Below are 23,189 nucleotides of genomic sequence, written 5' to 3'. Positions count from 1 at the left end.
GGCTTCCAATTTATTGTACTACATTCATTTCCTGAGTCATTTTGGTGTTTCACTTCTGCGCAAAGACATTCAATGGAGAATAATGAATTCTGCAATGTGTGGGGACATCATAGTTAAACCTTTTGCTGGATTTTCAAAAAACATCCCTTTTCATAAACAGTTTTCTTAACAAGTTGTGTTGTCTCTCAGCAGGCTTTGCAGAGCTTAGAGCATATTCTACCCAACTGGCCCCAGATGGAAAATACTCTTTTGAAATTGGATGGCTTTTTAAGTGTAGCTCTCCACAGCCTGCTCAAGGAAAAAAAAAGTAAGCTCGAACAGAACGCATTTAGTAGCGTGGTCTATAATTCCCCCAGCATCCCACATATTTGGATGTTTTTGCTTTTGGCAGTGGAATTTTTCTAATTTAATTAACTCATTAATGTTAGCAGATGACACAGTGTGAAAATTCTTTTCCCTAGCCACTTACATATTCTTCCAATCCACTGGAGTTATGTGTACACTTTATTTATTTATTTATAAAATTTATTTATCTGTTTTGTTTCTATACTGACCTTCCCTTTAAGAGTTCATAGGCAACATGTAGACATTTTATGTAATGTATTATAAACCTTTTTTAAAGCAATAAATGGAGAAGAATCAGAGGAAAGAAATAAAGAGCGGTGGTGCAGGGGGAGATCTTTACAAAGGAAGAGTGGGAGAGAAGGAACAGATGGTTTGAGAAGAGCAGCCAGAGCTAAAATGCTTACCCTGGTCTAAGCGCATGCAATTCTGTCTCTTCATTCTTAGTTCATACATTGAAGATTAGCAATAGTTTGTGTCTGGAAATCAACTGGCAACACCAGGAATGACAATAAAGGCAAGTCCTCCAGGGTTAGCTCAATAAAAAGTGAATCCTCCTTGCTCAACTCATGTACTTGTTCATTTGTTCATTCACATGTTCATTTTACCTTGCATTTTACTAATCAATATATAAATCTCCCTCTCTTAGATTTTAGGTCTCCTTGAAATTTGAGAACATGTATTCCTTTCCTTCCCTTCCCTTCCCTTCCCTCCATTTCCCTTTCCCTTTCCCTTCCCCTTTCCCCTTTTCTTCCCTTCCCTTCCCTATTCCCTTCCTCCTTCCTTTCCTCCTTCCTTTCCTCCTTCCTTTCCTCCTTCCGTTCCCCCTTCCCTTCCCCCTTCCCTTCCCTTCCTTTCCTTTCCTTTCCCTTCCCTTCCCTTCCTCATTCCCTTTCTCTGTTCCTCCCTTCTTCTTTTGTTTTCTTTTCAATCTTCAGGGCCTAACACAAGGCCTGGGACAAAATAGGTATAGAATACATATTACTTAATTTTGAATGAATGGAACTCTTTTGAGTGATTATACCAACAGATTATCTACTCCAGTATTTGAAAACAGGAATCATTTTAATCCCCAGCGTTACCTTGTTAAGGGGATTGTAATTATTATCTTAATTTTATCAGTGAGGAAACTAGAGCTAAGAGATGTGAAATAAGTTGCTCAAGTCACAGAACTTGTAAGTGGCAGCTGGAGAATGTGAACTCAGGGTTGTCCAGGATGCTGCTACCCAAGATGATGGTGACATGGGACAGCAGGCTTGATGAAGCCTCAAGCAGTGATGAGGAAACTTCTTTGTGTCCCCACTGACAATGAGACAGAATCCCCAGTTTCTGCAGCAAATGAATAAATATTGGTATTAGAAGGGTTGACACTGAATTGTATACTTAAAAAGGATGGATTTTATGATATATGAATTATATCTCAATAATTTGTTTTAATAGTGAGAGAAATTACTGAATATTGGAAGTTTTGGAGGTACTAACAGCTTTCTCTGACCTCTTTTCCTAAGGAACTTAGTTCAGATTCATAGCAATTTTTTGACTGCTCCAGTTCACTGAGCTGCATGTTGAAAAGTAGACAAGATTTCCAGACTCAGACTTTGTGCAGCTCCCTGAGTTCTGTGTGTTGGCCTTAGCCATTTTTCTGAGAATGGACCCATGGGAAAGTGATTCTTAGGGGACTGTCTGGCGTTTAAACCATCAACCGGAAGCTACTGAGGATTATTAGTGAGATGTTTAGTGAATATGAATATAGGAAACCATTTTTTAGAACCAATTTTCAACATCATGCGGAATTTTCCTCCACTTGAAAGAAAAGGGTTGTCATGTCTCTCTGAGACTATTTTCAGCCACTAATTTATCTGGCAAGGAAGAATACCACATTTGGGAAATTTGTTAGCATTTAATCTTCTTCTAAATCAGTTTCAGGGGGCTGAAAAGATTTTTAAAACTTTTATGGTTGAAAATTGCATCATTTGGCATGTTTTTATATTCATATTCAGAATGGACACAACACTTTGTGGGGGTGGTTTTGTTAAGTCAGTACATGTGAATATACACACCCATGCACACATACACTCATATACTCATGCGCATGTACACACATGCTCATACATGCACATACACATGCACAAATACACACTCAACACATACACATACACACAAGCATGCACAAACACACCCTTACCCATCTATACCACAAATAGATGTATCAATAGGAGAAACTTATTGAGCTGATATATCTTCCAAAAGGAGACTGCTGTGTGTATGTATTTAAAGCATACAGAAAGCCAGTGCTTTCCTTTCTATGGACTTAATAAATCAGAATAAAAAGATTTCAATACAAAGAGGACTGGAGTTTCAAACATTCTATTTGGTAGTGCTTTGAAGAGAGAGCTAGGTACACATGGAGAGCAGTGGGAAGAAAGGAGGCAATGGGTTCGGGGCATCTGAGTCATGGTTTTCGGCAACATTGGCCTTGCCATTTGAAGTTCTTTCCCTGAAACTCTATGCGAAGGCCTCACTCTGAGGTTTTATGATATATGTATGTTAACTTGGAATCTAGATTTAATATTTCTACCTTTAGTCAACAATATTTTCTGAATGAAAAGAAGGATCAGCTTAAGCAACTTAATTTTGAATGATGAGCCTGAGAGTGGAGATACGGATAAAGGTATTTATCCAAATTGTTTGTATCTAACATTTCTTTCCTTTGGGGTCAGCGTTTGCAGATTAAAAATTGTTGGGATGGTGGTGGCTAAGGAAAGGCCATTGCTGCTACCAGCAATCATGTGTCCCTCAGCCCTTGAGAAAAGGACGGAGATCAAGAAAAGAGTGACATCTTCACCTTCCCAAACTGGTGCTCCATTGACTGCACCTTGGAAATATTCAAGAATCTTAAAATAATAATGTTTGGCTCTCACCCCCAGAGATCTTGATTTATTCCATCTGGGGATGGGCCTTAATGACTTCCCAGGTGACTCCATCTAACATGCAACAAAGCTCTTAACTGATGGTTGCCAACCCTGGCTATTGTTACTCTGATCCCTGGAGCCTACACCCCAAAGATTCAAGTGATCTTGGGTGGGACCTAGGCATTGATATTTTTTAACAGTTCCCCAGGTTATTCTAAGGCGCAACCAGGGTGAAAACCCATGGAATTGCCTTGTCAATGACTAGAAACTTACTTTGTTCATTATTTGTCCTTGATGTGCTCTACTGTGCAGTTATTCTTTGCATGCCTACCGTGTGGGAGCTGGTGTGTTGGATGCTACAGGGAATATAACAATGAATTTGACACAGTCTCTGTTCTCTGGATGTTTATGAGGCTGCAAACAATTATATTTTGCATTGTTTGTTGCTTAATGAAGCTGACCAGAAAACATCTTGAATTTAGATGTGGAAAAGCTTGCTCGTGCATTATCTCATTGAAACCTCACAATGACCTGGTGAGAAAGGCATAAAAAATGTAAACTCACAGAAGTTAGGAATTATTCAAATTTACATGGCAAAGAAAGCTAGGAACCAAACTTCTAATGCCTAAGCAAGAGAGCCCTTTTGGCATTACTATTTTTCTCCATGTCTTCCGGCAATACAATTAATATATCAAAGCAGAGATGGGAAATGGCAGAATCAGAAAGGCAGAAATTAAGATGGAGAAAGTGGTGTCTAGATCAGGTGTGAGCGTGTATCTGAGTGAGTGTGTGTGTGTGTTTGTGTGTTACTGTGTGTATGTGAGGGAATATGCCTTTGAGATTTTATTTGATGGTGTGATTTTGTTACTCTCTTGAAAATTATACAGCCTGTTAACAAAGTATAGCAGAAAATAGAATTTACTGACATCTTTAGAAAGATTAAAAATATGTCTAGCATGAAAAGGCCATTACTAACTGTGAGAAAAATTTAAAAAAGAGTTATTAAGGTCAACTTAGATTTCCACAGATACTGAGTAGAAGTATTTTCACCAACTAGAGATGGGTGTATGTGAGGGGGAAGGGAAGATTAGTATCAATAACTATCAGTCAATAAAAGGATGCTTAATTTCCTGTCTTCCTTCAACTCCATGACTGTTTTCTTCCCCACGGAAGGAAGGAGAGGCTTCCAACCCATTGCTCTGAGGAATGTATGTATTCTTTTATAACCAGAGATGTTGGAAGACATAGAAAAGATATTAACACTACTAGGTTATGGCCCATTGTAGGTGCAGGTAAATAGTTTTTAGGTTGGTGACATTTTAAAATAAAGATAAAATGTTTTCTTTGGGGCCTGGGTGTGTCCGAATATGCTTGTCTGAAAAAACAACCTCACTCTTGTAAATATGTCTAGTATTTCTTTACTAAACAAAATTGTATTTTTGACCTGCTCTTTATATGTTCACAAAGACAGCTGTCAACATTCATTCATTCATTTATTCATGCAAACAGCAAATGCTCTTCATGTTGCTATGCATTAGGCATTAGACTGCCTAGGGGAACACAGAACATAAAATGCTGTCTCTGTTCTCTAGAGGCTTAGTGTTTATTAGAAAATAATTCCAGACGATTATTTCAGAAGACTCACAAGAATGAATCCAGGTATTTCCCAAGGAAGGCTTGCTGCCTGTCCAAAGGCATCTCCATGGGCTGTGCATCAAACATTGTCAAGTGTAGAAAAAGGAAATTACTGTAGATGTTTCAGGCAAAGAGGGATTTAATGCAAGGGATTTTTATGCTGGTGTTGAAGGGGCTGGCGAAGCCAGAGGGATAAGGTGGCAGGCTCACAGACTGGGGCGTTGCTGGTGCCCTTTCTTAGCTGACCTGTTGGAGGAATCACAGAAGTTGCTGGAGCCTGCAGCCACCTGCTGTTGATGCTATTTTGCTAGAGCTGGAAGCGGAATGGCTTCTTTCCCATTGCCTTCTAATCTCTCACTGCCTCCCATTGGCAGAATTCAACGTTAACACACTGACCGAGAAGTCTTAATCATGTTCGCACCCATACATGCACAACACGGAGAAGAGTACAGCAGGGCAAGGTAAGGCGGGAAGGGAGCAGTAAGGTCCAACGGTCACATAACAAGCAGAGAGGCGTGGAGTCTGGAGGCAGTCACCATAACCACCACCACTCGGAGGTTTCCCTTAGTGTTTTAGACTTAGGAATTTGCTTAATAGAACACTCAGATACGATTTGAAACCTGACTGAAAATAGCTGTTATAGACTGAACCACGTCTCCTGCAAATTTCATACGTTGAACCCCTAACTCCCAATGTGACTGTATTTGGAGATAGGGCATTTAAGGAGGTAATGAAGGTTAAATTAGGTCGTAAGTGTGGGTCTTTAATGTGCTAGGACTGGTGTCCTTAGAGAAAGAGACACGGGGATGTGCATACACAAAGCAAAGGCCATGTGAGGACACAGTGAGAAGATGTCCATTTGCAAGACAAGGAGAAAGGACTCACCAGAAATCAACTCTGCTAGCGCAGAAAATAAACGTCTGTTGTGTAATCTATTCAGTCTATGTTATTCTGTTATGACAGTCAATATACTAACCAAATACGTAAGTAATAAATATAAAGAGTCAGATGTCAAATTGTCATTTTTAGTTTGCACTAGAAATGGAATTTTTCAAAAGATTGTCTACTTATATTTGCTGGTCAGCACATTCTTCTTCTATAAGTGTTACTACATAGGAATCAAATAAAATTGGAAGGTTGCTTGATCACCCTAGTCTCTGAATTAGTTGAGTTAGATGGATGGTACAAACGGCCCACGTAATCCCAGGCATCTTTAGGATATGATATACTCATTTCCCCCCTGGATCTGCCGTCTCTGCTGGATGTATGTAGTCTTTTCCGAATAGTGAAATCAATACAGTGTTTCAGCTTTTCTGATATTTTCTTTGTTAATGAGGTCCCTTTTCATATTGCTGCATCCTGGTTGCCATTTTGTTTCTTTTAGACAGTCTTCCTTTGATCCACTTGGATAAATTTACTCTGACCCTTTCCATGATTGTTTTATGGTCTGACTCACAAATTTTCACCTTCTTGGAGTGGGGCCAGTGTGTGTAGTTAGGCTGGAATTGGCTAGGATACACTGCTCTAATTGTACCGCTTGTTGCCATTGTCAACCCTGATTGGACTGTACCTTTATGATTGGCTAACGCTTGTGACATATTGTTGCTAAACAACTTGAATATTACATCTGCCTATATTATTGATACCATAAAATATGAAAAGAAATTGACCAAATCCATTTGGAAAGCTACTGAATCAGCTTTCCACATAGGCACATTGGGCTATTTGAGAACTATCAAAAGGATCCCCATTTCCCAAAATGACAGCCTCATCTGCCTAAGAAGAAGCATAAAATTCAGTAGCTAGAGTTGCTCTTAATGAGTTTAATCATATTTGCCAGAAGGTATGATCTATATATCTAATATTTAAGTCTTACCTACATGTATCTGTCCCCAGCCTAACAATTCAATGACTTGTCTCATTAATCGTCACAAAACCCTACTATGAAGAAGGTCCTACTATTAATGCCATCGCATAGAGTAAGTAGTGGAAGGTTAAATAGGTTAAATAATTTGTTGAATGTTACTGGCTAGTAGGTTGTAAGGTAGGAAATGTAAAACCTAAGATTAACTTTTGTGTTTAGAATAATTGCTGAGAGAGATACATTAGCCTCCAAGCCTCTGCAGTTTTTGCCTGTAATTCAGCACTTTTTTCACACATTCTCTTCCTGGCTATTTTCTTCCTAAGAAATAGGTCCTCTCTTAACAAAGTTCTTTTCCGATTCCTTCCCAGATGAAAGGCTGTTCCCTCTACCTGAAATGATCTTTACCCATCTTTTACATGACTGACTTCTACCCTAACCACTCAATCCAAAAGCTATCCCTGTTCATGTGCTTCACTTTTTTTTTTTCTTTTTTTCTTTTTTTTTTTTGAGATGGAGTCTCTCTCTGTCATCAGTCAGGCTGGAGTGCAGTGGGGCAATCTCAGCTCACTGCAACATCCACCTCCCGGGTTCAAGCAATTCTCCTACCTCAGCCTCCTGAGTAGCTGGGATTACAAGTACACACCACCACGCCCAGCTAATTTTTTATTTTTATTTTTAGTAAAGACAGGGTTTCACCATGTTGACCAGGATGGTCTCGATCTCTTGACCTCAGGTGATCCGCCTGCCTCAGTCTCCCAAAGTACTGGGATTATAGGCACGAGCCACCCCGCCCGGCCACTTGGCACTTTTCTCCACCTGATGGGGGTTATTTCCGTCATACTGTACCTACCACAGTTTGGAGCTGTTTGTTTGTTTGCTTGTTTTCTATATGCCTCACTAAAATATGAGTTCCACAAAGGTGGGGACTTGGTTTTTCTTGTACATGACTGTGTCACTAACATGTAAGGACAGTATTCCGTACAGTATTCCCAGGGTATTCCTACTGTCTTCCATACAGTAGGCCCTCAGTGCATATGTGCTAAGGGCCAAAGCACAATCTATTGTGAGCTATCAAACTCCCATGCTCTTTGGGATCAAGACTTAGGGTGTGTTTTTGGTGGAGAGGGAAATATGAGGGCCTGAGTAGTCGCTAGCTGGTTAATTATTGCAGAGGGTGTTCTGAACTACCAGTGTATATGGTCGCTGAGACTGGAGGAGGGGGGGAATGCTACAAAGTGGGCAGGAACAGCTGAAAGTAGAAAAGGCAGCCTCCCAAACAAATTTCAGCTGACTAGTGGTCGTGCCTATAGCAGTATACAGAACTAACTTCTTTTCTGAAAAATACTGCCTAGAATTTTAGACAATGATATTGAAAAATTTGGATTTTATCCTAAATTCTGATTGAACTCTTAAGAGTCTCTGAGTGGACAAGTGATGTATTAAAATTAGTGTTCTTGAAAGTAAGAGATAAAATGACTAAGATGGAGGAAGAAGCCTAAGCTGGAACATGAGCCCATCAGTTTCACATGATTGACTATAGTCTGGGCATTCCCCATCTGAGGCACCGCCGTCTCAACCCTCTTGATGAAGAAAACCAAGAGAGAGCCCGCATCCTGTGGGCCATGAAATCCTGCCTGTTTGATCCATGTCAGACTTGGAGTAACTGAGAGTTGTGGAACGTATTTCTTTTCAATTATATTAAAGAATTAATTGGTATAGCATTGTATTTCATCTCTTCTGCATCAGCAGTACAATGGCTATGTTTATTTACAAGGATTATGAGTAATTTCTATACCTCAAAGTGCCTTCGGAATCATCAAGAATATATTGAATTATGTTGACTAATATTTCAGGTTAACTGTTTTTACATGTAATCTGTGTGTAATTATAACTTACATATGAGTTGTAATTTATGGCATCTAAATCATATTCCCATACATCATTTGATTGCTATCATCATGTTTTGTAGTTGAGAAAAATGAGTTTCAGAGAGGTTAAATGACTTGTCCAAGGTCACTTGGCTAGTGGATAAGAAATCCTGGACTGGGCTAGGCATGGTGGCTGACGCCTGTAATCCCAGTACTTTGGGAGGCCGAGGTGGGCGGATCACGAGGTCAGGAGATCAAGACCATCCTGGCTAACACGGTGAAACCCCATCTCTACTAAAAATACAAAAAATTAACCTGGCATAGTGGTGGGCACCTGTAGTCCTAGCTACTCAGGAGGCTGAGGCAGGAGAATGGCGTGAACCCAGGAGGCAGAGCTTGCAGTGAGCCGAGATCACGCCACTGCACTCCAGCATGGGCAACAGAGCGAGATTCTGTCTCAAAAAAAAAAAAAAAAAAAAAAAAAAAATTCCTGGACTGTAACCCATTTATTTTATTTCAAGCCTTTTACATCTTTGTGAAAATTGGAAGCTAGCACTTAACATATATGATGAATCCTTATTAACCAGAATACTTAATCATTCTAGAAAAAGCAATCTCAGTGGAGTTTGGGGCTGAACTATATCTAATATGGTAAAAATACAGTGGGTGTTCTATAAATACTCATTGACAGTAATGACATCACCCACCATTCATTTTGAATCAATCTATCCCGAGAGGAATGTATCTTACAATGTTCCTCAAATATTTTTAAATTACATATTTTTTAAATTAAATATTGACAACAAAGTTCATGTTTCAGTTTCCCTTCATTGGACCTTGAGCTCAATAACTCTTGGTTATGGAGCGTGGTTTTGTCGGTTTGATCTCATGGAATTTGCAGACAGCATCGATGTGCACAGTAACAGAATGATTCTGGCTGATAGAGAGAGGACGGGTGTGGAGCAAGTGTGGCATGAAACGGAGACTGTTTGCTTTTTTCCACAGTCTGCTGATTCAACCTGCAAACCCATTCCCCAACTCCATTAGCAAAACCTATAAAAACACAGGGGCCGCCATAAAGACGACTCTGACATTTGTAACACGGAGTGGTCTTTTGAGTTGAGAGAGCCCAGTTCTATACTTATTATTTGGGACTAGGTATATTTTGACTTCAATGCTTGTTTCTGGTTAGACAGTTGAAAACAAAGGTCTAAACACTGTGCACTTGGATAGTAAAACACATGTTCACTCTTTTCAGTGACCCTGGAAACAGACGGGGGATTCTTATAAGTCACAAAAGAAAATAAATAACTTCGTCCATGGAGGGAAAGAGACAGCTCGAGAAAAGGGACTTTGGAAAAAGGCTGTCTCTAGACAGCAGTCTTGTGGTAAGTACTAAATATTCATTTACCACTCTATATGTTTTGGCTTTGAATGCATTATTCTTTGACTGTTATTTCCTGAACCCTGTGCTTTTGAAACCTCTCTTCCAGTTACACCATTAGCAACATCCCCTGAGATTTTGTTTCATTTTTTTTCCACAAACTCAAAAACCAGCACATTATTGGAATGTTTGTATAGTGTCTTAATAGGCAAATGTCATAACCTGTCGACATTATATTTAATTATATTAATTCCAGCTGATGTAGACTTCAGTCTATACAAAAACACTACTGTATACTGATGCCAAATGCTAACCTATATATAGTTGTTCCATCCTCCATTTATCTTAACCTTGGGGGTAAGTTGAACAAGAATTCAATACAGCTTCAAATATTGAAGAGCTGAGGAAGTCTTGGAGATCTTCTTAAGTATGTGCACTAGTTCAGTTGTCTGTAAACTTTCTTTCTAAGAGTTTTAATGCTGATGAACATCATTCTGAACAACCTGGTAGGGTTTGCTATCAGGTGTGAGAATCTGCTTAGTCCGATGAAACAGGCTAATTCACTTTAGACTAAGTCTGATGGTTGGCTACTCTTCCACAGTCTCTGGGCTAACATGTGTGGGTCACCTTTTCTGTTACGCAGTGCCTGTGAGCAAAGCAAGGAATCAAATCAAGCAAACTTGAAATACAAAGCAAACTTTCTGAAACAGAGATTTAGCTTCGTTCCTTCTTGTGTACGTTTTATAGGGATGTGTTTTATTCACTTGTATATTCTCAGCACCTGGCCTGGAGTCTAGCAGAGTGGGGGTTCAGTGAACTATTTGTTGGTTTGATTTATCCGTTATACCTTTCAAACTTTGCAACTGTAGGTCTTGCTCTGTCATGGACAGATTAGTTATTTACCTCCTAATGGCTGAGACTCCACCTCACAAATTGTTCATAGATGTGAGTTTCTGGGACTTGAGAAGAAGATTGTGTTACGCATTTATGTCAAATTCTTCTCTCCTTAGTCAGAATCAACATCTGTGTCTATTTGGGCTGTGCCTTGACCAGCATACCTTTAGAGGCTAAGTTTGGTGAATTTTAAGTCCTCCTCTCTGTAGATCTGACCCCATCACACCTCCTACATCTTGCTAACTCCAGGTTGAATGTGGTGACATTGGTGTGTGAGCGTGCCTGGGTATCTGTGTGTGTGTGTATGTGTGTATGTGTGTGTATTCCTTTTTCAACTTCTGGGAAAACTTGGGATAAAGAGATAATTTCTCAGCCTCTCCTTTGCAGAAGAAGAACACTTTTTACATATCAGCATGCCAATAGGGTCTGTCTTAGGCCTAGGTTAAGGACAGAGACAGCCATATGGTATGATGTGAGCAGCTCAAGAAAGATTCTCTTAACCCAGAAATATCATCGATATTGGTTGTTCCCCAAAGCCACAGATTTCTGCCTCAGATCTCAAGTTTTATCAAGTTAAAACTTGAGATCTTAACCTATCAAGTTAAACTTAATAAGCTATTGGCTCTCAATAATTCATAGTAGCATTCATTAATAAATGGCCTTGGATCTCTGCCAAATGTCAACCAGATGAGCAGAATTTTGTTGAGGGAATTGGTAAAACAGAAGAACGCAGAGCCCAGAACGCTGGGAAGGCAGGGATAGGACAAGACAAGACAGGGGGGATCTTAGGTACTGTAGATCAGAAAAAGGGAAACAGTGTCAATGCTCATATTTAAATTTTACCTAAAGATAGATTGGAAATGGGCATAAGTAAAATCCTGTCACATTACCAGTCTAGCTGAAAACCCGAAATCGAGCTTGCATTCTTTTTGGCATATGGCTGTACCCTGAAACTTGTTGAGGGCTGCAAATGTGTTTCTTGACTTGCTGGCATAGAAGAACGCTGTGAAAATGAGAACTTGTTTGGCACCACCTGAGAAACTTAATCCTGTTGAGTCTCCCTGTATCATGCTTAGGAGAGTTTTTACACCAGTGAAATCGTTTCCTTGTTTCCTAGAGGCAGACTGTGCTACATCTGCATGCCCAGATTGGGAAAATTCTGAAAAAGGATGTCCTTTCCTATCACAGTGTGTAGCGGGGTACTTAAATGCTATTTAACATTATTTGCACTTAGGCCAAGTGATTGCAATTTTGCCCTCGGTTGTAGTATTATGTTCTGTTCTTCAAATGAGGTGCTACCTCTGGGACAATAGCAGCTAGAGTATTCTTTTTGAGTTGATTCTTTGGGAATGGGAACCTGAAAGCATGTTGAATGAATTCCAACTGTCAGAAAGAAAGCTGGACCAGGGATGAGATCAAAGATGCCCGGCCTGTGAAGGATCTGAACTCAAGATGTTGCCCTCTTCTTCAGCTCTATGCTGAAACCACACAAATTACTAGGCAAGAAGCAGGTGGGGAAGATTCTGGATAAGGGCTGCTGTGAAATACAAGAAAACAAGAACAACAAACCTGGCATTACAGTACAGTTTTCATTCCCAATGCATGTTTTTTATTTTATTTTTTGGAATCTAGAATGCTAAAGTGAAAATGGGTTATCCAGTCCCCTCACTTTTCAGACTACTTAAGGCCCAGAGAGGTTATCTGCTCTTCCTGAGCTCACACGCTAGGATTACACCAAAAGTAGAACAATCTGTCACTTAAGTTCTTTATCTTTTATTATATACTATCCCAGGAAGAGAAGATGTCCTTTTGGGAAACTGAATAGAGGAAAGAGAAACATATTACGTTCTTCAGTCTTGAAATTCCATTGCAGTAATCATCACGACCCCTATTTTTGAGAGTTAGGGGGCCCAGAGGTAATTTCCATTTTCAGATTTTGCAGGAAAATATTCTCATAATGTATGGCAAGAATAAGGTGCTATTAACTTCATTACACTTTTTATTTTATATAATCAAATCATTGAAGTGTTGAGTAGAAATTATAGCTCCCTTGCAACAGCTTTTACATTTTTAGACTGGAGGAGCCACAGAATAAAGAAACTCACAGTACAAAAACTGAAAAAAGTTCCAGTTGGGGAAGATGAGTTTGTGGTCCTTAGTCACGTGGCATGGGGGAGGGTTTGAGTGTATGTGTGTGCACACATATACGTGTCCACGTACGTGCGTCCTGGTAACACACTGAAATATTCATTGATGGTGATTCTTTTTTACTTTATAACTCACCCTTTTAAAAGAGAAAGCGATACATAAGTGAAACTGAAATGAAAAATATGTTTCATTGTTGGGGCTAAAAGCCCAGGGAGAAAGACAAGTGACTACGAGTTTGCCTTCACCAGTAGGAGTGTGTGGAGTAGCCATATGTTCACAGCAAGTACGGTCTTCTCTCTCATAGCAATAAAAATCACCCCAGAAATAGAGGCCTCTTCTTGACCCAAAACTGTTCAGCCCTCCCCAGGATGCTTTTTGATCAGAAAAAGTCATCATTTCACACTGTGCTCTTTTATTTGCCAGACTCATCCCCGGGCTGCCCATGTAGCTGTTTGACACCTGTAGCTGTGATAGCATTTAACTGATGAGCATGCTGGAGCGTGAGTTATCTTTCTTACCAGCTCACATTTAAGTAGCAAACATTCTCTTTTTAATTTGGGGGAAATACATTTAGCTTTTAAGCACAGATGAGAGTAGCAGTATGACTTCCTTCTTGGTATCCTCTTTTCTTCTCACCCACAAAAGGAAGACAAAACGTTTGCCACACTAAACCTTCAGCTCTGACAGCTGAGCTTGTAGAGGAAGAAAAAGAACTGCACACATCCCTGAATTCATCCTTCAGACTCTTGACTGTTTGTATCCAAATCATTATAGTAATCAAGCCTTCCACAACATTCATTAACACAAAGTCAATCAATAAGCACTATTGAAAACCACCTATGGGGATGTGCTGGATGGTTTGCATGTTCCCTCCAGATCCACTCTTTATCCTTCACTACCTGGCCAATCACACGTGGAGGATGTACCACATGGATGTTACCTTCTGGAATCTGGTTGGGTTTGGCCCATAGGAGAAAGAGGTCCTGCTGGCCTCCTAGCAGGAGATCAGAGGTTGAGGTATTTGTTTTCCCACTCTCGCCCTGCCTGGTCATGGACCACAGGAACTGGGCACCTTTGCCTAAAGTTGCAGCTTTTGTTGGACAACCCTCTCCCCAGAACTCTAGCTATAGTGAGAACCACTGCTCTCTCTGTGTTCTGGCACCTTCTGTTTCCCCATACCCCTTAAGGATTCTTCATAGTAATGGCTCTTGGATGTTGTTAGCCCATCTTTTGTTGGTTTGACTTAGCTCTGTCTACAATTCAGTGAACAGTCCCTTTAGCAAACTCTCCTCAGTTAGATGCTTTGAGTGTGTCATCCGTTTCCTGCAAGGTCTCCCTGGCTGACACAGGGGGATAGTCTTCCTCAAGTGCTTCTAGTTTATCTGGGGAAGCTGTCCTAATAAGAAGAAAAAAATATCATCAGATGGAGATGAACAGTGTGTCACTGACAGAGGTAGGAGCTGAGGTCACTCTGGGAAGATGTGAGGAGGGGCCATGGGAGAGCTGTAGTTTGAAGCAACAGAGGGAATTTGGTAATTGCAGACTGAGAGAGTAGAGAAAAAAGAGGCAACCCAAGAATATTGGTCCTGCATCCTTTGGTGCCAACTCATGTTATTACTGATTGTTTTTTTCTCCCAGGGAAACTTCTTGCTCATATTGAATTTAAATGTCTGCTGTTTTATGTTCAGTTGTGTCCCCACCGCCCCACCATTTAGTGACTAGATATAATTCTGAAGTAGGAGTCAGCAAACTCTTTCTGTAAAGGTCCAGATAGTAAATATTTCAGGCTCTGCAGACTACATAAGTAGTTACAACTGCTTACCTTTGTTGTAGGAAGACAGCTGCCTCTGAAGACACATGATCAAATGTAGCTGTTTTCTTAAAAAACAAACAAACAAAAAACCACTTTAATTACAAAGACAGGCAGTAGGCTGGATTCTAATGGCTATCCGCATGCATAAGAGAAATGGGAATTTTGAAAGTCCTGGTTTACATTTCCTGGATGCTGATTTTCTAAGTAGTGATTTGTGTTTACCCTCGGTAAATGTGATATGAGAGCAGGCAGACGAACAGGTTTAGGCTGTTATCAAAGGTACGTATACCCCAGTAGGAAAAGTGGGGTACAGAAAAATGTTTAGAAGGCATTTCCTAATATTTAGAAAATATTGACATAGAGTATGTTCAACCTTGCTGATACTTTTTCTAAAGGCAAAATAGAGGTATTGCTGGTGCTGCTCAGTACAGCCTACAGCCAGTGGGTTACGAATAGTAAGAAAACAAAAGTCTTCATTCTGTACTGCTTCAGGCATGACTGGATCTTTCTTGACTCTCACGGTTCTCTTGTTAGACCTTCTCTTACCATAGGGATGCTGTACAGAGCCCAAAACACCAGCTTCCTATAGAAGGTTTCCGGCTACTCTAATCTCAGTCTCCCTTGACCATATCTACTGATGGAAGAGTATATAAAGTACTGTTTGCCCTGTGCCCCTGGCCACTGGGGACAGGCCCAGTTGTCCTCTGGGAAGCCTGATCTTTGTTCTCTGATGTCAAGATGGTTTTGAGATTTCCCAAATGAGCATCAAGTCAGGGAGGGACAAAGAATGAGAGGGAGTTGTTCTTTTCCTCCAACTGCCTCATTTCCTCTTATTGGGCTATTATTTCAGTGTCTCTTTGATGTACTTAGAACAGAGACCATGGCCTGAGCCAGGTATCAGAAGATAGGGTGATGTCTGAGGATCTAGTGAAGGCCATTTTTAGGAAAAAAGCAAGTGGTGGAGAACAGACTAGCTTTGGCCCGGTTTAGCAACCTTTCCAAAGTGTCATGCGGAAATATTGACTGTGCCTCCTTGAGAGTTGGCAGAGTTGGAGTTAGAGACGTGTCAGACCCTTAGACAAGTATCTACCCGGTGAATCTGTTCACCAGCCGAGCTTGGCCCATACTGCGGGTCCAGAAATGCAGAAGTGCCCTGCCCACCTGTTCTCCAACAGTGCAGATCTCCGGGTCCGGTGGATGGAGCTGGGAGCAGATGGGCTATGAGGAGGCAGGGGAGGCTGGGCCAGGTGGGCACCACCCACAGGTGCCACTTGCTGCAAGTCTTGAGGGGAGCCCCAGAAGAGTGAGAAGAGATCAGATCCTAACAAGAGAAGTCTTGGAGGGCCATTGGAGATCTGCAGCAACACTGGTGCTGAGCACAGAGTCTGAATGTAGGACAGAAGTAGACTAAGTCCAAGCAGTGGGCATAGAGCATGTCAGCAATGAGGATGGCAGAATCTCACATCAAAGCCACTTTGGCAGACAGCTCAGCATGTTCACTCAGTGAATCATGCATTAAGTCTCAACCAGGATGGCTTCCTTCCCTTAGTAATAGTAGCTGAAATGTATGGAGGCTTAATATAGGCCAGGCATGCTGCTCAATACTTTATATGGAAACTACCATTTAATACTTAACAACAGCCCTTTAAGGTAGGAACTCTAATTATCCCTATTTTACAAATGAGAAATCTGAAGCTTAACAAGTTAATCAACTTCCTCAAGGCAATAGAACTAGTAAGAGGTAGAGGTGGGATTTCACTTCAGGTCTGGCTACCCCCAGACTACACGGGGTCTGCACAGCTAACAGCTCTGAAGTAGAAAACTCCTTTATGCCAGTGACTGGGAGCTCCTTCACGGTGCTTCACAATGTGAAAGAACACCAGCTGCCTCAACAGGACGAGACCATGTGCATTAGCACACCTGCCTCATCTGTGCCCAATGACGAGCCTGCAGTTTAGAATAGTCTAGAGCAGAGGGAGGCCAGACTTGGTTTCAGCAAAACAATTGACAAAGGAGTGGTGGTGGGAGGGGGAGACTTATAAGGAATATAGAAGATGGGTCTAGGTCTGTTTTCTGATCTTGTGATTTTCTGATGAACCAGACCTTGAAACCAACTTTAGAAGAGATTGCAATTTATAAGAGAGGGAGAGAGAGAGAGAGTGTGTGTGTGTGTACACACATACCCATATATATACAATTTTGTGTTTTTATTCATATGAGGACAGATTATGGCGTGTACATGTACAAGGTGGAGTTATTGACTAGAATGGGAGAAGAGTAGGGAGAACCTGGTGAGTGATGGGGCACCTCCAGCGTCTAGTCATCCCCCAGCATGCAACGGGGTTTATGACTTGAGTGATGGTCCTACCAAATGGCCGCACATTGCCTCTGCTGGGCCACTGACTGATGGAGGTGAGTAGAGAGTCAGCAGCATTTCCCATGAAGAGATTCTGGAAGAAATGCCATTTGTCTGCCCAGCACTTGGAATTGGTGCTGCCTCCTCTGACGTTGCCTGAAGGAGGATCAACCTTCATTGTGGTTGTTACTCACTCTGAATGGCTCCTTTGCTCCCTTCTCTCCTTCCTCTCATCTCTGAAGAGAAGGCAGGCTGCCGTCGAAGCCACGTGTTCTGGAGTTGTTATGAACACGCCCCTTCCTGAGCTGGCATAATACCTACTTCTGGCCTTTTCACATTCCCACAGGCCTGTGTGCTCTAGAACAGGGTTTCCCAGCCTCGACACTATTGACAGTTTGGACCTGATTGTTCTTTTTCGTGGGGGCTGTCCTTTGTATTGTAGGATGTTTATTGGGATATCTGGCTTCTACCCATTAGATGCCAGGAGCACCCCTCCCTCATTGTGACAACCACAACTGTCTCCAGACATGGCCATTATGTTCCCTGAAAAGAAAAATCACCCCTGACTGATCTCAACTGTAGGTTTCCTGAGGTCATGGGCCATGTCATCTTTACATTGGATTCCTAAAGTCTGACACATAGAAAAAGCTCAGGAAAATGAATGAATGAGTGAATGAACTTAGTAGTGAGCAGCTGCTTATGAACCAAATACACAGTTGTGGGGGTGCTGAATATGGGATACAGGGACCCCACATGCAGCACGCCCAGGGTGCTGTTTGGGAAGGTTGGAGAGAGGAAATGGCATGCTGCTTTTCAAGTTTGCCCAAGGATGATTCTAGTGTGTGTGTGTAAAGTTTTTTGTTTGTTTGTTTTACATCAGAGATTATTAATATGATGTCCTGGACTCTCTTGAGTCCCAAAGGTACTTGATAGGGGAGATTTATGAAAAGACTTCCAGGGCTTTGAATTCTCTGATATATATATGTGTGTGTGTGTGTGTGTGTGCGTGTATATATATATATATATTTTTTTTTGAGATGGAATCTCCCTCTGTCATCCAGACTAGAGTGCTGTGATGCGATCTCGGCTCGCTGCCAGCTCCGCCTCCCAGGTTCACGCCATTCTCCTTCCTCAGCTTCCCGAGTAGCTGGGACTACAGGTTCCCTCCACCACACCCGGCTAATTTTTTGTATTTTTAGTAGAGATGGGATTTTACTGTGTTAGCCAGGATGGTCTCGATCTCTTGACTTCATGATCCACCTGCCTCAGCCTCCCAAAGTGCTGGGATTATAGGCATGAGCCACGGCGCCCGGCCGATGTATTTTATGTTATATGCATTTGTACATTTTTCTGGGGAGGGAGTCTGTAGGTATAATTAGATTCTCACAGGAATCTGGGATGCAAGAATGGTTAGGTGGCTTCACCTGCCATTAGTGCTGACCATAGCACCTGCCCATGGATGGCTGCCCTTGCTGGAGTCATAGAGCAGGAGCTCTGGTGACACCTGTTTCATTCACCTGTATTCAGCTACTGCGATAAGTGTTGTCTGCCAGCATCAGAGGTAGTTCTTTGCATCCTTATTGCCACTGAGATCACTAAATAGAAATAGGAACTGGACACATTTTGAAAGCCTTTTATAAATGCTGTGTTATTGACAGATGATGAAATGAGACTGCTTCTGTAGCAGAAATAAGTACAAATGAGTAGAGATGTTTGCTTGGCATGTTCCGTGTGTTCTTAGGGCTCCAAGATCTGTTTGTCATTCTCCTGTTGTCTCACCATCTTTCAGCAATGGGAATCATCAGATCATACAAGTTTCCATGGCAACTGAGTTTTCCACATCATCCTCTGGCAGCCTAGGATCGTTCCCATGGCAGACTCTCTAGTGCTTTGTCCATAACAGGAGGTAGAGCTTTCATCGATCACTTTAGAAGCTAGTCCCAAACCTAATAGGCATCTGGGTGTTCTCTCTGATATGTGCCTGCTCTTCTTTTTTGAGTTTCTTATTGATCAGCAAAGGAATGGAGTACCTACTGGGTGTGAAACACAGTGCAATGAGTGCTAAGAAATGCAAACTACAATTTCTGCTTTGCAAAGCTTTAAAAAAATCTTGTCACATATACACAAATCATAGTACCAGGAGGTATACAGTAGTGCAAACAACAAGACTGATGGGGTTACAAAGAGGAAGTTGTTCTTCTGGCTATATTGATCAGAGAAGGCTTCCCCAAGGAGGAGGGCTTTCGTATCTTCCTTCGATAAATTGGTCCAAATTTAGTCTATGGTGTACCTGAGTTCCCTGAAGCAGAAATTTATTGAGAAAGCCACAGTGTCTAAAAGAATGGGGTGTGACTCCAGGGTGCCTGGCTTGTACTTGAGAAATTGCCAAGACCCTAAGCAAAGTCTACTATAATCTTGAATTATTGTCCTAACTTTCCTCTTGCCCCCTCTGGCCACCCCTCCTGACTCCTCTAACATTCTCTTACCCCAATTCCTGATGCAAGGCAAAATGCATCACATAGCTAAATCATTTTCATCTTTCCTTCTCATCCATTTATCAGTGTATACTGTATAAACTGTATATATATTAGCTGTATTTCAGCAGCCTAGGTATCTTACACTAATTTACCACTCAGCAGTGTAGTTCATTATTATCAATTAATATTTATTAAACATCTACAGGGTTCATGACCATGAATGGAGCAGCATTTCTCATTACTTCATGTTGCATTGCCGTGTTCCATTCCTCTGGCTCAGCTTAACCAGTATTTATGATCTTTCTGCCAGTTTTCATGTAGCCTTCATCTCCAGCCCAATTTCAATTAATATTTCAAAAGAAAATCCAGGAGCCATCATATTCAAACGCTTCAGTTAACACCAGATGCACTGCCTCCATTCTGTCCCTTTTCTACACTAATTTTGCAATTCTCTCCTAACGTGGAATCCTATTTGTCTGGGCTGCTCACTCTAAGACCAAAAAGTTGTTCCTCCTGGTTCCTTTACATTCCAGGCAGTTCCAGATGTTTCCTCCTCATAAATTTCAGTTTCTTAACTAGGCTTAATGGATCATAATTGTCCATTTCCGAATATGCCCTTGAGGTTTGCTTGCCTTCTGTCTTTCTACACCTTTTTGGTTCTTGGTTTTAAGCAGTTGTCTTCAGCTTGGTAAGTTTCCCAATGCAATTAATTCATTGACTGCTTTTATGCACATAAATGTGTAGAGGGAAATAAAATCATTTGGTTTGGTGAATTCTGGGGTCCATCTGTCAGAGCCGGCAGATAAGTAGGCTCGAGGGCTGTTGGCCTTTTTGTGAGGAGGAGTTGTTTTCAGAGGCCTGCCATTTTTGGAGATGGAGTGGCCATGAGGCTGGCAGTGATCCAGCTTGGGTGGGTGGACACTGAGAGTGAAGTCTTTGAAGTCACCAACTAGACAGACTGGGATGAGGCCAGTGGTGTCCTGCCTTCCTCCCGGAGTGGACTCCCGGCTAGACTGTGAGTGTGGTAGGTAGCTATGTGGAGATCTCCTGGGCCCAGTTTAGTAGGTCCCTGAGGCAGAATATCTGACCTAATTTCTGTTTGGTGAGGTGCAGTGAGAAGGAAGTGACTGAAAGAGAGAGCCGGGTCTAAAGTAGTTAGCCTTTCTCGTCCTCTTAGAGGATTTGAGTAACTTCCCATAATTTGTCTATAAAGACAAAATCAGAATATTGTTTTCTTGTTTACTGCATCAAGGTCCTGGAAGGAGACACATTGCACACTCATGCCAGGTACTGGAGGAGAGTTTAATAAAGGGCCTCTTTAAAAGGGGTGGCACGATGTAGAAAGCGCAACAAGATAATAATGGAGCCCCCACAGCTAGAAACAGTGGGGAGTCATTGCCACTTGGCCTTGAAAGTGGCTATAGAACCGTGTGTCTATAAGGAGTGAGCCACTTGGCGGAAAATGCCACCTTAGGTGGAGGGATATAGCCAACCATGCTGGCCCTGTAGTAAGGGAATCAGCACATGAACACTCTCACCTCACTCTCCTCCCACTATCTTGTCCCCTGTTGGTACCTCCATTGGCTGAACCCAATTGGAAGCCAGAGAGAATGGGGCCCATGGAGTGCTCCAGGCCCAGACCAGGGCAGGGAAGGGTGAAGGGTAGATGTGGAGAGGCCAAACGAGTATATCCAGCACACTGACTCTATAACATAATAGAATCTGCCACCCTTTCTTCTCACATTTCTGGACTGAGAAAACACTAACACATTTTTAATATTTTGTTTGAAGTAGATTTTTGTGTGTTGTTTTCCAGTCTATTCCCTTGGCCTTGTCAATTTGGTTTCACCAGACAATGTGATGTGGTACCTTCAGAACACAAGTTCCATGTAAGCAGTGACATGGTCTTCTCTTCAACAGTCCTGATAAAAGTTGTGTGTTGCTGAGGTACAGGGAGGGTGGTCTAGTGGATTGTTCACTGAATTAGAACTGCATAAGCCCTTAGACTAGAGCTGGAGTTGAAGTGTTTGGTAGATGTGTGGCCTTTAGCATGTTTCTTAAACTCTCTGAATATCTTTGTCTTCAATGGTGGGACACTGTGATGAGGGATGTTGTCATTAAGTGATATGAAGAACAAGGAATTATTTTGGAGGCTGTGGCACCCTATGCAAAGGAAATATGTTTTTATGATGAGAGTGGTGCAGCTCCTATGTGCTAATCTCCAAAATGTTTATCAAATATAGAAGCAGCCGTGGCAGCCTCAGGAAGAATGCTGTATTAAGAACATGCTGTGTGCAAAGCACGCATTTTAAAGGGCACAGTGGAAATAGATTACAGCACCCTGTAACTCAGTGGAGAGAGCATGAGTTGGCTGGAGAATGAGCCTGAACTGGATTTGAATCCCAGCCTCCTACTGCGTGTGTGACTTTGGCCATGTCACCTGCCTTCTCTGAGCCTCCGTGTTCTCATCTATTAGTAGAGATGATCATCTCTTACTCAAGGGGTTGTTGAGTAAATTTAGGGAAAGGACTCACAGCACAAATAGGGCATGCAGTACCGTGCCTGGCATGCAGGCTTCTCTACCCTCGAAACATGCGGACCAGCTGATGTGGCCATTCCAGATGGCAGCTTTCTTTGTCTGCACATGGAAGGAAGCATTCAGAAAAGATTTTTCTTTTATGTTTGGTTTACATATATACATATATGATGTTTAAAAGTGGAATAGCATATCCATGATGTTATCTGCCAGAAATGTTTACCCAGGTGTTTACTACAGGTCATGTCTGACCAACCTCAAATTCCTTTCTTCTTAGTTCAATTGCTCAGTAGTCCCCTATTAATGAGCTGTACACCAGAACTTCTTATGTGGAGCATTCTATTTTTCTGGAAATCTCAGCCTCTTGCTCTCAACCCTGAAACCCAGCCAGTATCTATTTATAACAGGTAATTTTATTCCAAAAGCTTCCAGAAGTGCCCATAGTCTTCCAAGCACATGTACAATGACTCCCTGTGCACAGGGTCCCGCTGGTTCTCCTTGCTCCAGGCTCTGTGCTCCTGATAGAATCGGACTGGATGACTGGCCAGAGGAACCCTCCTTTGTTTGTCTTATGCCTTCAATTTCTTCAAGCTCTGCCAGCTTAGAGCAGTGGGAGATGAGTTTTGGGAGGGAACTGGAGAACATTTCCCATCTGACTCCCTTTGCTGCAATAGGGGGAAAAAAGACTCAGAAGGGTCAAAATGGGAAAATTTTTCCACTACGTAGAGAGAAGGAAAGAGGAAACAGGGTCCCAGTGGCCTCTTGCCAGGCCCCAGGAATGCACCAACCCTGGGAACTGGCCCCTCGCCAGCCTCCTCAGAGGCTGCTGACTTGGGAAAACTGGCTATCTGGCTGCTGCCAAGAATGCAGACAATGGTCTTTTGGATATTCTAGCTTTTGAAAGTTTGGCTTTTGTTTTATTATCACCAAAAGGTAACATTTATTGGGCACCTACGTAAG

The 23,189-nt window shown here is 41.8% G+C and overlaps 1 protein-coding gene across 4 annotated transcripts in view; it reads left to right on the top strand.

Moving 5' to 3' along the window:
- Positions 1–23,189, top strand: part of NCKAP5 (NCK associated protein 5) — a 983,546-nt gene that overhangs the window by 132,997 nt on the left and 827,360 nt on the right. For all 4 annotated transcript variants that reach the window (XM_073019623.1, XM_073019626.1, XM_073019624.1 and 1 more), the window contains exon 2: positions 9,880–10,009. In XM_073019623.1, the coding sequence (XP_072875724.1) occupies positions 9,941–10,009 (69 nt within the window). In that variant the 5' untranslated portion in view covers positions 9,880–9,940. The remainder of the gene's footprint in view (positions 1–9,879; positions 10,010–23,189) is intronic.

Source organism: Chlorocebus sabaeus, chromosome 10 (genome assembly GCF_047675955.1).
Source record: "Chlorocebus sabaeus isolate Y175 chromosome 10, mChlSab1.0.hap1, whole genome shotgun sequence".
Taxonomy (NCBI): domain Eukaryota; kingdom Metazoa; phylum Chordata; class Mammalia; order Primates; family Cercopithecidae; genus Chlorocebus; species Chlorocebus sabaeus.
Note: the sequence above shows the minus strand (reverse complement) of the source record. Positions and strands in the feature narration are given on the sequence as shown.